We start from the raw sequence: 15,098 nt of genomic DNA on the forward strand, positions 1-15,098 counted from the left end.
GTTGGACAAGTATTTTAATCTCGTGGATCGAACGTAAAATACCTCAAAGCCAATAAATATGAAATTAATTTTTTATAAGGTAATATGTATGTCAATATTAGTTCGTTTAACCATTAAAATTTGAATTTCTATCTTAAATTAATAACTTAATTAATGGATGTAATTAACGGAGGAGGGTGTAGATGTTAAATTAATATGTTATAGTGAGCGTTATAAAAAAAACATCTATATAATTCATCTCTAAAATTGAAGAACCATTGTACACAAGCTATTTTGAAAACTTTCCCTTGCTCCCAGTATGGCGAAATTGGATTGTTCCATCACTTTTCTGGCACTATTTTTCGCCGCAGGACTGCTTTTTGTACCGGCACTTTCAGAGGATATAGCCCCGTCACCCAAGTCCGAGCATCATATAGTCGATGAGGAATTCTTTCAAACTTGCGTCCAGAAAGTTAACGGGAGATGCAGCATTGAAGTGCTGGGATACCTTTTAGCTCCCAAAAATCAGCTCAACGTGAGTCGAGATTGTTGTTTGAAAATAATAGAGTCCGGGATAGATTGTCACCATATTTTGGTGGATGTCGTTTTGTCAATGAGACAGTTAGAGGCATATGAACCTGTAGCCCACAGCAAAAGCAAGGAAGTATGGAACTATTGCATAACGAATTACGGGAAGGAAGCCCATGCTCCGATCTCTCTTGACAAATGAGTTATAATACATTAATTGTAGTTTATAATTTCTCCTGTATTTGTCCATTTTTCTGGACTATTAATAATGATTTTAATTTCAAGCATACAAAGTATAGAGCTTTAAGCAAGGTATATATGTATCTACAAAGTTGCACATTGATATATCCTTGATATATTGTTTTATCAGAATATTTGAAAAGTTATATGTCGCAAAATAATTTAATTTTATCAAATGGACAGGGTTAAATTTTTTTTTTTATGAATTCATGGAGAAAATATCATTAGAAAATTAACACTCAAACAGTAAGTTATGTATGGCATTTCATGGGTGTTTGTTGATATTAAAAAGGAGACAATCAGTCCGGATAGGGCCAGAAAAAAAAAAAAAAAAAAAAAAACGCTAACGCCATCTAAATTTATTCGGTTCAGCTCAAATTAAATTGTATATTTTTTTTTCCTCACATGATGTTTTTAATTAAAATAAATAAATAAACCTAATAAGAACAAAACTAAATAATAAATTTCGTAAACCATACTTATTCACTTAATATGTAATATACGGAATTAGCAAAACAAAACAATAATCTAAGAATATACGTATCTTAAAATCTCAGTCCGTTTTGTCTGGAAGGAATCAATAAAAATTTTTAGGACCTCCAATTACAAATTGAAAAATAAATCAAACTACTATATACTTATTGATCTATTTAACTCAATCTAATAATAACATTTTAGTACATACTGAATTTTAGCACTATTGTAAATTCTAGGTCCCATAACAAACTTCGCACTTAACTTGCTGACGAGTCCAATCAGCCTGCCCAAATAAGGAAAACCTGCCTCGTAGTTTGAGGCATTGGAGAAATATGTTCTTTTGTTTTTCTCTTTGAGAGAGGTTGGACAAGTATTTTAATCTCGTGGATCGAACGTAAAATACCTCAAAGCCAATAAATATGAAATTAATTTTTTATAAGGTAATATGTATGTCAATATTAGTTCGTTTAACCATTAAAATTTGAATTTCTATCTTAAATTAATAACTTAATTAATGGATGTAATTAACGGAGGAGGGTGTAGATGTTAAATTAATATGTTATAGTGAGCGTTATAAAAAAAACATCTATATAATTCATCTCTAAAATTGAAGAACCATTGTACACAAGCTATTTTGAAAACTTTCCCTTGCTCCCAGTATGGCGAAATTGGATTGTTCCATCACTTTTCTGGCACTATTTTTCGCCGCAGGACTGCTTTTTGTACCGGCACTTTCAGAGGATATAGCCCCGTCACCCAAGTCCGAGCATCATATAGTCGATGAGGAATTCTTTCAAACTTGCGTCCAGAAAGTTAACGGGAGATGCAGCATTGAAGTGCTGGGATACCTTTTAGCTCCCAAAAATCAGCTCAACGTGAGTCGAGATTGTTGTTTGAAAATAATAGAGTCCGGGATAGATTGTCACCATATTTTGGTGGATGTCGTTTTGTCAATGAGACAGTTAGAGGCATATGAACCTGTAGCCCACAGCAAAAGCAAGGAAGTATGGAACTATTGCATAACGAATTACGGGAAGGAAGCCCATGCTCCGATCTCTCTTGACAAATGAGTTATAATACATTAATTGTAGTTTATAATTTCTCCTGTATTTGTCCATTTTTCTGGACTATTAATAATGATTTTAATTTCAAGCATACAAAGTATAGAGCTTTAAGCAAGGTATATATGTATCTACAAAGTTGCACATTGATATATCCTTGATATATTGTTTTATCAGAATATTTGAAAAGTTATATGTCGCAAAATAATTTAATTTTATCAAATGGACAGGGTTAAATTTTTTTTTTTATGAATTCATGGAGAAAATATCATTAGAAAATTAACACTCAAACAGTAAGTTATGTATGGCATTTCATGGGTGTTTGTTGATATTAAAAAGGAGACAATCAGTCCGGATAGGGCCAGAAAAAAAAAAAAAAAAAAAAAAACGCTAACGCCATCTAAATTTATTCGGTTCAGCTCAAATTAAATTGTATATTTTTTTTTCCTCACATGATGTTTTTAATTAAAATAAATAAATAAACCTAATAAGAACAAAACTAAATAATAAATTTCGTAAACCATACTTATTCACTTAATATGTAATATACGGAATTAGCAAAACAAAACAATAATCTAAGAATATACGTATCTTAAAATCTCAGTCCGTTTTGTCTGGAAGGAATCAATAAAAATTTTTAGGACCTCCAATTACAAATTGAAAAATAAATCAAACTACTATATACTTATTGATCTATTTAACTCAATCTAATAATAACATTTTAGTACATACTGAATTTTAGCACTATTGTAAATTCTAGGTCCCATAACAAACTTCGCACTTAACTTGCTGACGAGTCCAATCAGCCTGCCCAAATAAGGAAAACCTGCCTCGTAGTTTGAGGCATTGGAGAAATATGTTCTTTTGTTTTTCTCTTTGAGAGAGGTTGGACAAGTATTTTAATCTCGTGGATCGAACGTAAAATACCTCTAAGCCAATAAATATGAAATTAATTTTTTATAAGGTAATATGTATGTCAATATTAGTTCGTTTAACCATTAAAATTTGAATTTCTATCTTAAATTAATAACTTAATTAATGGATGTAATTAACGGAGGAGGGTGTAGATGTTAAATTAATATGTTATAGTGAGCGTTATAAAAAAAACATCTATATAATTCATCTCTAAAATTGAAGAACCATTGTACACAAGCTATTTTGAAAACTTTCCCTTGCTCCCAGTATGGCGAAATTGGATTGTTCCATCACTTTTCTGGCACTATTTTTCGCCGCAGGACTGCTTTTTGTACCGGCACTTTCAGAGGATATAGCCCCGTCACCCAAGTCCGAGCATCATATAGTCGATGAGGAATTCTTTCAAACTTGCGTCCAGAAAGTTAACGGGAGATGCAGCATTGAAGTGCTGGGATACCTTTTAGCTCCCAAAAATCAGCTCAACGTGAGTCGAGATTGTTGTTTGAAAATAATAGAGTCCGGGATAGATTGTCACCATATTTTGGTGGATGTCGTTTTGTCAATGAGACAGTTAGAGGCATATGAACCTGTAGCCCACAGCAAAAGCAAGGAAGTATGGAACTATTGCATAACGAATTACGGGAAGGAAGCCCATGCTCCGATCTCTCTTGACAAATGAGTTATAATACATTAATTGTAGTTTATAATTTCTCCTGTATTTGTCCATTTTTCTGGACTATTAATAATGATTTTAATTTCAAGCATACAAAGTATAGAGCTTTAAGCAAGGTATATATGTATCTACAAAGTTGCACATTGATATATCCTTGATATATTGTTTTATCAGAATATTTGAAAAGTTATATGTCGCAAAATAATTTAATTTTATCAAATGGACAGGGTTAAAATTTTTTTTTTATGAATTCATGGAGAAAATATCATTAGAAAATTAACACTCAAACAGTAAGTTATGTATGGCATTTCATGGGTGTTTGTTGATATTAAAAAGGAGACAATCAGTCCGGATAGGGCCAGAAAAAAAAAAAAAAAAAAAACGCTAACGCCATCTAAATTTATTCGGTTCAGCTCAAATTAAATTGTATATTTTTTTTTCCTCACATGATGTTTTTAATTAAAATAAATAAATAAACCTAATAAGAACAAAACTAAATAATAAATTTCGTAAACCATACTTATTCACTTAATATGTAATATACGGAATTAGCAAAACAAAACAATAATCTAAGAATATACGTATCTTAAAATCTCAGTCCGTTTTGTCTGGAAGGAATCAATAAAAATTTTTAGGACCTCCAATTACAAATTGAAAAATAAATCAAACTACTATATACTTATTGATCTATTTAACTCAATCTAATAATAACATTTTAGTACATACTGAATTTTAGCACTATTGTAAATTCTAGGTCCCATAACAAACTTCGCACTTAACTTGCTGACGAGTCCAATCAGCCTGCCCAAATAAGGAAAACCTGCCTCGTAGTTTGAGGCATTGGAGAAATATGTTCTTTTGTTTTTCTCTTTGAGAGAGGTTGGACAAGTATTTTAATCTCGTGGATCGAACGTAAAATACCTCAAAGCCAATAAATATGAAATTAATTTTTTATAAGGTAATATGTATGTCAATATTAGTTCGTTTAACTATTAAAATTTGAATTTCTATCTTAAATTAATAACTTAATTAATGGATGTAATTAACGGAGGAGGGTGTAGATGTTAAATTAATATGTTATAGTGAGCGTTATAAAAAAAACATCTATATAATTCATCTCTAAAATTGAAGAACCATTGTACACAAGCTATTTTGAAAACTTTCCCTTGCTCCCAGTATGGCGAAATTGGATTGTTCCATCACTTTTCTGGCACTATTTTTCGCCGCAGGACTGCTTTTTGTACCGGCACTTTCAGAGGATATAGCCCCGTCACCCAAGTCCGAGCATCATATAGTCGATGAGGAATTCTTTCAAACTTGCGTCCAGAAAGTTAACGGGAGATGCAGCATTGAAGTGCTGGGATACCTTTTAGCTCCCAAAAATCAGCTCAACGTGAGTCGAGATTGTTGTTTGAAAATAATAGAGTCCGGGATAGATTGTCACCATATTTTGGTGGATGTCGTGTTGTCAATGAGACAGTTAGAGGCATATGAACCTGTAGCCCACAGCAAAAGCAAGGAAGTATGGAACTATTGCATAACGAATTACGGGAAGGAAGCCCATGCTCCGATCTCTCTTGACAAATGAGTTATAATACATTAATTGTAGTTTATAATTTCTCCTGTATTTGTTCATTTTTCTGGACTATTAATAATGATTTTAATTTCAAGCATAGAAAGTATAGAGCTTTAAGCAAGGTATATATGTATCTACAAAGTTGCACATTGATATATCCTTGACATATTGTTTTATCAGAATATTTGAAAAGTTATATGTCGCAAAATAATTTAATTTTATCAAATGGACAGGGTTAAATTTTTTTTTTTATGAATTCATGGAGAAAATATTTATTTGGCTTTGGTTTTTTCTTTTTCCTCAGTTTTTATGTTTTTATTCTGGCTTTGGCAATTGAATTGCAAACCTCAGGCTTGTCTTGCCCACTAACAAATATGATAACCACAGAGACAAAGAGCTTGTGGTTACTTCTTTGGCCATTGTTGAGCTTCTGAATTCTATTCTGTCTTCAATAAACCTTCCAAATGGATCTGACAAATTCAGCTAAAAATTATATTCTATGGCCAGCATATGGAATAAGGTTAAATGAGTTTTATTTATTAGATAAGGACCTAACATCACACCAGGATCTTAAACACACTTGAAAATCTCATACTGTTGAGATCCTAAAAAATCATGAATAGTTACAATAGTTGATAACAACTCTCATGTACTCGAATAGTCATGGTTGATCGGATTCTCATGTACTCTTTTGTGTCCATAAATAATAATTGTAAATCAAAACGAAGATACGTAATTTTTGAAGAATAAAATCTCAGTTTATTATTCTCTCTAAACTTTCTATCCCTCTCTCTCTTCTCTTCTCTCTCTGTTATCTCTTCTCTCTATATATTTTTCTCTTTCTCTATCTTTCTAAAACTTTTTCTTTCTCTCTCTATTTCTTTCTCCCTCTAAAATCTCCACTCTCTCTTTCTCACAAACTCTCTTCTTCTCTCTTCCCAACTTCCTCTCTTCTCTCTTTTCAGAATCTTCTTTTCTTCCCTAAAATTCAAATTCTGCACCAATATTTTCTTAAATTCAACTTCTGCCCCACTATTTCCTCAAATACAAATTTTGCCCCAATATTTTCTAAATTTTAGATTCTGCCCAACCTTTCAAATTTTCTCATAATCACCCCAAAATCATTCAAAGTTTAATATTTTTCTAAATTGAAGGTCCGGTGAATTACATGTCAAAACCAGATCCTAACAATTTAGTATCAGAGGCAGGTTCCAGATCCCAATGGGAGCCGATGATGGCCGACATTGCGAAATTTTCGATCAGATAGAGGAAAAACTCAATCTGATGATCCAGTTGTTGAGTTCTGACGTTACCTCTCTGGAGGACGCAAAACCAATGGCCTCTATTGCAGCTGTGCGCGAAGTGCAGAGTGGGACTCTTTTTTTCCCTATGCGGCATGACGAAGAAGATGAAACAAAAAGGGGTAAACTGGCTTTTAACAAGGCAAACCCTAAAACCGGTTCAATGACTAAATCAGTTGAAAAAACCCTAAAACTGCTGGTTCGAGCCGGACTAATTCAAAGACAATATGAGGCCAGACTAAACCCGTGTCAAACCGAATTAGTTTATTGAACCAAACCGATCAGACCCCAGTGGACCGAATCGAACCACTCAATCTCTCTGTCACTCATATTCCCTTGTTCTCTCTTGGTCTCTCACTAATGAAAACAAAACAGAAGAAGGAGAAGCGGAAGAAGAGGAAGTGGAAGAAGAAAAAACAGAAGAAAAATGAAAAAAAAAGTGGGAAAGGAAACAAAAGAAGCGAAAGAAGAAAAGATACAAAAGATCCACATGAAGTTCTTCGGTAGCACATTAAAATATATACATATATATAAATTAATAATATCTATATATAATCATACTAAATAGTAATAATATCCTTAGATAGCAAATGTTGGAAGCTGAATTTCAACCTTGGGGACAAGGTTGATATCCAAGGAGAAGAAATTGTTGAGATCCTAGAAAATCATGAATAATTGTAATGGTTGATAAGAATTCTCACGTACTCAAATAGTTGCAATGGTTGATAAAAATTCTCATGTAACCTTTCATGTTTATAAATAATAGTTGTAAATCAAATCTAAGGAATGTAATTTTTGTAGAATAAAATCTCAGTTTATTATTCTCTCTCTAAACTTTCTATCTCTCTTATCTCTTCTCTCTTCTCCCTGTTATCTCTTCTCTCTATAAATTTCTCTTTCTCTCTCTAAAAGCCTCTCTCTATATATATATTTCTCTCTTTCTCTCTCTAACAGTCTCTCTGTTTCTAAGACAATCTTTCTTTCTCCCTCTAAAATCTCCACTCTCTCTCTTACAAACTCTCCTCTCTCCCTGACTTCCTCTCTTCTCTCTTTTCAGAATCTTCTTTTCTTCCCTAAAATTCAAATTCTGCACCAATATTTTCTTAAATTTAACTTCTGCCCCACTATTTCCTCAAATACAGATTCTGTCCCAATAGTTTCTCAATTTCAAATTCTGCCCCAACCTCTCAAATTTTCTCAGAATTACCCCAAAATCATTTAAATTTATATATTTTTAACTAACTAATTATTATATATATTATTACTTTAACTGAAAATTTAAATATATTATCATTTTTTTATTTTTAAAAATTATAAGGAAACATCAAATTCAATTTCATCTGAAGATAAATCAGGCTTATAGTCCTTGAGGACGAGCAGGGATCCTTTCAAATTCCATACTTCACGACTGCAGACTCTTTTCTTATCTTCCTCTTGATATATATATATATATATATATAGGTAAACACTACGGACATCTCTTTTATTATATATGGTGTTCTTCCCTTGTTAATAGATATGGATAAGCTCTGTACAGTATAGGACAGGTAAGCTGCGTAAAACCTATGAACAGCCACCATTAATCAAAGTCAGAGCCATACTTTACAAATTAAAATTCATGAAATAATTTCCCACATCTCCACCGAGCCGCCTCATATGCTATATAAATACCCTACAACCTCAGGAACTCATCCTCACGTGTTCTATTGAATTTTACATATAAGAGAAACAAAAACAATTTAGAGAAAAAGGAATGGCGTCTGAATGCCCAGGTAAGTACGGATCAACTCTTCTTTTCATATATAAGGGTAATTAATTAGTGCACAATTATAAGAAATTATATACATATACATATATGTATGGGTGTTGCAGGTAAAAACTCATGGCCGGAACTTGTTGGGAAAAACGGAGATGAGGCAGGGGAAACCATAAAGAGAGAAAATCCAAATGTCTTGGAAGCCATCGTGTTGTTGGAAGGAACTCCGGTGATCAAGAATTTTAGCTGCAACAGGGTTTGGGTTTAGGTAAGCGATTGCAAGATTGTTACTCTAGTTCCTACTATAGGCTAACATTGCCCCACGTAATTTCATATAATAAATGTAATAATACATGGGCTAGTTTCTTGACTGATCTAGCTTCCCTTGTAACCAAATAAATAAATAAGTAGTTTTTATTTAATTTTCAATAATTAGTAAATTCTCTTATGTTATTTTTCTTTAGATATTTATTTGAATAATTGGAAATAAATAAATGTGACTGATATTTTATGTGATTTAATAGTTTATTATATATTAATATTATATCCTATTTTCTAATTATATACAATTTGGATTTTAATTTGATTTAAAAATTTTATTTAATTTCAATGCAAATCAAATTTTGGAGGGTAATTAGAAACCAAACTAAATTAAACTATTTCGGTTTAGTTTTTCAATTGGGTTAAATTTTTTAGTTTGGACAAAATAACTTGTAATACCCAAATTAATTTTTTGTAATTTAAATTAATTTGTAAATGTAGTTTTTTTAATTTTTTATTTTAATTTAGTATAAAAATGAAAAAAATTTGAAAGAGAATGAAATTGAAAATAATTTTGAAAAAAAAAACAAGTGAAATTTTGGATTTTGAGGGTATTTTTGAAAGAAAAATCGAAAACTATGGGTCAAAATGTAATTTAAAAAAGTTATACCACATAAGATGCCCGGTTAGTAGCTCTTACGAACTAGAACGCGCCACGTGGCAACGAACACTGACACGGTGCCACACGGGAGGCCACGCGGGCGATCTGCGTGCCCGCGATCGAACCGTCCATATTCGCTCCCGCGTGCACAGACGACCTGGATGTGTTCTCTCCCTAAACGCGCTTGGACGGTCAGATTTAAATGCGATCAACGGTCCAGATCCACTTCTTATTTAAACGCGATTGGACGGTTCATATCAGATAGCGATGAACGGTCTAGATTCACTCCCTATTTAATTGTGATCAGACGTTTCAGATCAATCGCGATGGACGGCCCATATTAAAAGGGGACGAATATAAATAATCCTCTTCACACCAAATCCTAAGCCTAGCCGTCAGACACCCTCATCGGAGAAAAAGACCCAACCGCTGGAAAGGAGAACCACCACCATCCACCGCCGCGCCGGAGCCACTTCCGATCGCCAAAAGAAGTAACAAAATTTCTTTTTGCTCAGAATTCAATTTTAAACACCCCCGTGGCCATATCGGAGTAAAATGATCAACCAATTGGCCAAAAACTACGGGCAAAGCCCGGCAGTGCCGCTGCAAAAAATTTAAAAAACCACATCCGATAAGGCCCTTTCCGATTTCTGTTATGCAAAATTTTTTCACCGTTTCCTTCTCTACAGGTTGACCAAAGTAAAACACTCAACCGCAAAAGCGAGCTAGCGGAGCCGCCTCACCGAAGAGCCCTGCTGCTGGTGAGTTTCAGTTTTTCAATTTTTTCGGCCAACTGGGGTCCCTTAATGTGTTTTCTCGCAAGGATTGATGCAAAACTGGCCAAAAATAGGCAACCTGAGGTGGATCACCATCGCGGGCAGCGGTGTCGTCGCCGAAGCACGGTGGAGCCACTGTGCTGGAATTTCAAAATTAGCCAAAAAGAGGTCCTTATACTGTTTTTGGATTTTTTGGGATATTTGTAGATACCTGTAGCGTGTTTTAATTTCCGAAGAAAAATTCAGGGAATCCGGGGACCGCGACGGGCACAGTCAATAAGTTTCATTTTTTAGGCATCGAATTGAGTAAGAATCTCTTACTCTATTCTCTGTTATGGAATTGAAGTTAAATTAATAATAATACGGTATTTTATACAATTTAAAAAATATTCATAATTAATTATGTGTTCGAAAATTATATATTATTGTTTCTGTTAATTATTTTTACGGTTTGAATGCATGATAGTATCTGATTGATCGATTTTACAGCTTTGAATGCATGTATTGTTTATTTTATGGGTTTACAGTTGAATTGAAAAAAAGAGAGATTAAAGAAAAATGGAAAATTGTGTGATTAAGTGAATGGATGAAGCGACAACCTTACTGGATATCCTGAGAGATGGTAGACGAACTGGGCGTATAGAAAATCCTACCATGAATGTTGCTTCATACCGGATGGGGTATCGAAGTTTGGTAATTTGACACTCATACCAGATAGGGTATGGGGACGACCCATTTCACCATCACACTGGACAGAGTATTGAGGTTTAGTGGTTTGGCGCTCATATCGGACTGGGTATGGAGACGGCCCGTTAATTTGAAATGTTAAAGGAAATGGTTCACGTGTTGTAGGAACATCCTTATAAACCCCCATGGATACTAATAGGTTGATAAAGGATAGAATTGTTATTCAAATCGATTGCATATGAAATCATTATTTGAGTTATGTTATTATCTCTATAAGTTGTTTTGTAAATCTCACTACAGTAAATAGATGGCAAAAGATTTTGTTTATGATAAATGAATTTATTTAATTAAGAGCTCCATTAGTTGTTTTGATTTTTCTACCAACCTTCATTTCTATGTCGTTGAATAGCGTGATATTCTTACTGGGATAGCGTAGCTCATTTCTTATTTAACCATTTTAGATCAAGATGACCAGAATCCAGAGGCTGATCCATAAGAGAGTTGCGAGTAGCATACCAGTTTTATTTATTTTCCGTTTATTTCATTAATTTTTTGTATTTCCTTCAAAAATGTAATTTATGTAGCACTATTTAGTACTTTATTTATTTTCCGTTTATTTCATTAATTTTTGTATTTATTTCAAAAGTGTAATTTCTGTAGCATTATTTAGTACTTTAAGTTATTGTGTAAGAAATATAGACACTAACTAATTATTTCGTTTCCACACTTAATTTATGAATTATTTCTTTTAAAATTTCGGAACCGTTACAAAACTTACAACCTACGCAACGCATTATTTACTTAAGGCACACATGAATATTACCTAAAGAAAACCAATAATATATTGACGTATAAATTAATGTCACTACAATGTATATAAATCTATTGAACTCAAGAATGGTCTTGCCCATAAATAACATCTTAATTTGTAATTAATTCCCTTCTTTAATGCATTTTTAAGTTTCTGATTTAAGAAAAAACACTTATATCCCACCTCATCAGCTATGTAAATCCATCAACTCATCTTCACTTGTTTTATTGAATTATAGAGAGAAAATGTCATCTGATTGCCCAGGTCAGTATGGATCAACCTTTTTTTCTCTCAATTTTATTTTAATAAAAGTGAATGATTAATTCTTATTTTCTAGTAATATCTTACTAATTGATACAATTGGTTAAATCTCGTAAAATTATTTCATAGAAATTTATTGATATATATATATATTTTATAATATTAAATAATCAGTATTCTTTCTGTTTTCATTGTAACAAAAAATTCAATTTTTGTGTAAAAAAGACCCCTATTATCTCTTTAGTTTATCACATATTTTATTAAGTAATCAAATTATTTAACCTAACATGTCCGGTTGACACCTAGACTAAACTCTTACAATTTTATTAGGAAAAAAAAAATGTAAAAAGTGAAGTCTCTTATTTTGTCAGTAATTTAATTTAGAAATATTACATGTGTATATATAAGTTAATGAATTAATGCATAGTTATAAGAAAATATACATATGTATATATGGGTGTTGCAGGTAAAAACTCATGGCCGGAGCTTGTAGGGAGAAACGGAGATGAGGCAGCGGAAATTATAAAGAGAGAAAATCCACTTGTGGCTGAAGCCACTGTGTTGCCGGAAGGAAATAAGGTGATCCTAGATTTTGACTGCGGAAGGGTTTGGATTAGGGTCAACGCGTGCAACATTGTAACCGTAGTTCCTCATACAGGCTAATATTCTCTACCTGGATTTTTAATTAATTTTCTTAAGTTCAGAGTCGTCCTCATAATATTGTGATATTAATTTAATTCCTTATAATAAATAAATAAATATATAATGTGTCTTTATTTGAAATTAATTAAAATTTTTGTGAATCATTTCCATTTTCGAGAATACTCAATACAAAGGTAATTTTTGAGAAAATATTTTTAATATTGTGGGTTGAACATAAAATACCTCGAAACCTATGAGACTAATTTTTTATGACATAATACATATGTTAATATTAATTTATTTAATAATTAAAATTTGAATTTCTAAGAGATGTAATTAATAGAGGGTGTACATTTTAAATTAATCTATTATAGGGAACGTTACAAAAAAATATCTAGGAGATTGGATTAAATTTTAATTGGACCGAGCCCAAATGGAAATGGGCTAGATATGTGTTCAGATTTTATTTGGTCTAGGAGACAAAAACAAAAAATGAAGGGATGTGAGGGATCTAAACCTGAGTTGGCCGACCCTAATAGAAAACCAGGCTAGGGAAGAGAGAGAAGCCCGTGGTGGGCTGAACGTTAAGAAAAAAAGAAATCATATATGTATATATAGAAGACAGCTGAAGTTTGATCCAAATAATAGTGGGTCGAACCCATAGAAAAGATCTTTTAGAAAGAAAGATTTTGGTCTAATGAACCTGGTGAGGCCAAGTCCATAGGAAGCGTATAAGAAAAATTTAAAATACTAGTGGGCCAAATCTTCCTAAAATGGATTAGAAGTGAAAAGGTTTTGGGTAGGTCGAAGGATGGGAAAGAAAATAAAACTTAGTTTGAGGTAATAAATATGAAATTAATTTTTTATAACATAATATATATGTTAATATTAGTTTGTTTGATGATTAAAATTTGAATTTCTATATTAAATTAATAATTTAATTAAGAGATGTAATTAATAGAGGGTGTATATATTAAATTATTACAAAAAAATATCTATATAATTAATTTCTGAAACTAAAGAACCATTGTACATAAGCTATTCCAAAAATTTTTTTTTGTGCCCAATAAAATAAAATTGGATTGTTCCATCACTTTATTGGCACTTTTTGTTCCTACAGGATTACTTTTTATACTAACATTTTCACAAGATATAAATTCGTCACTCAAGTATAGACATCATATAATTGATGAAGAATTCTATCAAACTTGTGTCCATAAAGTTAGTGAGAGATGCAACATAGAAGTGTTAGAATACTTTTTTTTCCAAAAAAATTAAGTTAACATGAGTCGAGATTGTTGTTTGAAAATAAAAAATTCCGGGATAAATTATCACCATCTTGTGATGGATGTCGTTTTGTCAATAAAATAATTACAGGCATATGAACCTGTAGCTCACCAAAAAACAAGGAAGTATGGAATGCATATTGAATTACAGAAAGGAAACGCGTGCTCCAATCACTCTTGACAAACGAGTTATAATACATAATCATAGTTGATAATTTCTCCCACATATATCTATTTTTCTGGGCTATTAATGTTAATTTTAATTTGAAGCATATAAAGTATCGAGCTTTTAGCAAGGTATATGTATACTTACAAAGTTATATATTGATATATCCTTCATATATTATTTTATCAAAATATTTAAAAGTTATATATTGTAAAATAATTTAATTTCATCACATAGACCTGGTTAAATTATATGAATTCACAAAAAAATCAGTTGAAAATTAACATTCAAATAATAGGTTATGTATGATATTTCATGAGTTTTTATTAATATGAAAGAAGATTGAATTAGATCAAATAGGCCAAAAAAAAAAAAACAGACTATCTAAATTTATTTGGTTAAATTCAAATTAATTGTAAATATTTTTCCTTACATGAGTTTTAATTAAAAAATAATTAATAAATCTAATAAAAATAAAACTAAATAATAAATTTCATAAACAATAATTATTTATTTAATAGATCATTTATGGAATTAATAAGATAAAATAATAATCTAAGAATATATATACCTTAAAATCTCGGTCCATTTAATCTGGACGGAATGAAATAAAACTCTTTAGGACATCTAATTCCAAATTGAAAATTAAATCAAACTATTGTATTCTAATTCGTTCTATTTAATTTCATCTAATATTAATTGTCTAGTATATGCCGAATTTTACCACTACTATAAACTCTAGGTACCATAACAGACTTTGCACTGAACTTGCTAATGAGTCCAATGATCTGCCCAAATAAGGAAAATTTGACCCATAATTTGAGGGATTGGAGAAATATTTTCTTTTGTTTTTCTCTTTTTGAATGATTGGGCAAATATTTTCAATCTTGTGGATTGAATATAAAATACCTCAAAGCCAATAAATATGAGAGTAATTTTTTTTAACATAATATATTTGTTAATATCATTTTGCTTAAATGATTAAATTTTGAATTTCTATCTTAAATTAATAATTTAATTAAGAGATATAATTAATGAAGG

The 15,098-nt window shown here is 31.6% G+C and overlaps 4 protein-coding genes across 4 annotated transcripts; all 4 read left to right on the top strand.

Moving 5' to 3' along the window:
• The first annotated feature begins 298 nt into the window (after window positions 1–298).
• LOC148240448 (protein DOWN-REGULATED IN DIF1 11-like) lies at window positions 299–709 on the top strand. Its single transcript, XM_088210317.1, has one exon. The coding sequence runs from the start codon at window positions 299–301 to the stop codon at window positions 707–709; it is 411 nt and encodes a 136-aa protein (XP_088066443.1).
• A 1,174-nt stretch (window positions 710–1,883) lies between these two features.
• LOC148240449 (protein DOWN-REGULATED IN DIF1 11-like) lies at window positions 1,884–2,294 on the top strand. The gene has a single exon (XM_088210319.1). The coding sequence runs from the start codon at window positions 1,884–1,886 to the stop codon at window positions 2,292–2,294; it is 411 nt and encodes a 136-aa protein (XP_088066445.1).
• A 1,174-nt stretch (window positions 2,295–3,468) lies between these two features.
• On the top strand, window positions 3,469–3,879 carry LOC148240450 (protein DOWN-REGULATED IN DIF1 11-like). Its single transcript, XM_088210320.1, has one exon. The coding sequence runs from the start codon at window positions 3,469–3,471 to the stop codon at window positions 3,877–3,879; it is 411 nt and encodes a 136-aa protein (XP_088066446.1).
• Window positions 3,880–5,050: 1,171 nt separating this feature from the next.
• LOC110809905 (protein DOWN-REGULATED IN DIF1 11-like) lies at window positions 5,051–5,461 on the top strand. Its single transcript, XM_022035920.2, has one exon. The coding sequence runs from the start codon at window positions 5,051–5,053 to the stop codon at window positions 5,459–5,461; it is 411 nt and encodes a 136-aa protein (XP_021891612.1).
• Window positions 5,462–15,098: the final 9,637 nt, after the last annotated feature.

This window comes from Carica papaya, chromosome 8, assembly GCF_054855325.1.
Source record: "Carica papaya isolate Zhongbai chromosome 8, ASM5485532v1, whole genome shotgun sequence".
In the NCBI taxonomy this organism is placed as follows: domain Eukaryota; kingdom Viridiplantae; phylum Streptophyta; class Magnoliopsida; order Brassicales; family Caricaceae; genus Carica; species Carica papaya.

Coding starts and splice junctions, on each gene's coding strand:
- LOC148240448 (XM_088210317.1), top strand. CDS start 299: ATGGCGAAATTGGATTGTTCCATCACTTTTCTGGCACTATTTTTCGCC.
- LOC148240449 (XM_088210319.1), top strand. CDS start 1,884: ATGGCGAAATTGGATTGTTCCATCACTTTTCTGGCACTATTTTTCGCC.
- LOC148240450 (XM_088210320.1), top strand. CDS start 3,469: ATGGCGAAATTGGATTGTTCCATCACTTTTCTGGCACTATTTTTCGCC.
- LOC110809905 (XM_022035920.2), top strand. CDS start 5,051: ATGGCGAAATTGGATTGTTCCATCACTTTTCTGGCACTATTTTTCGCC.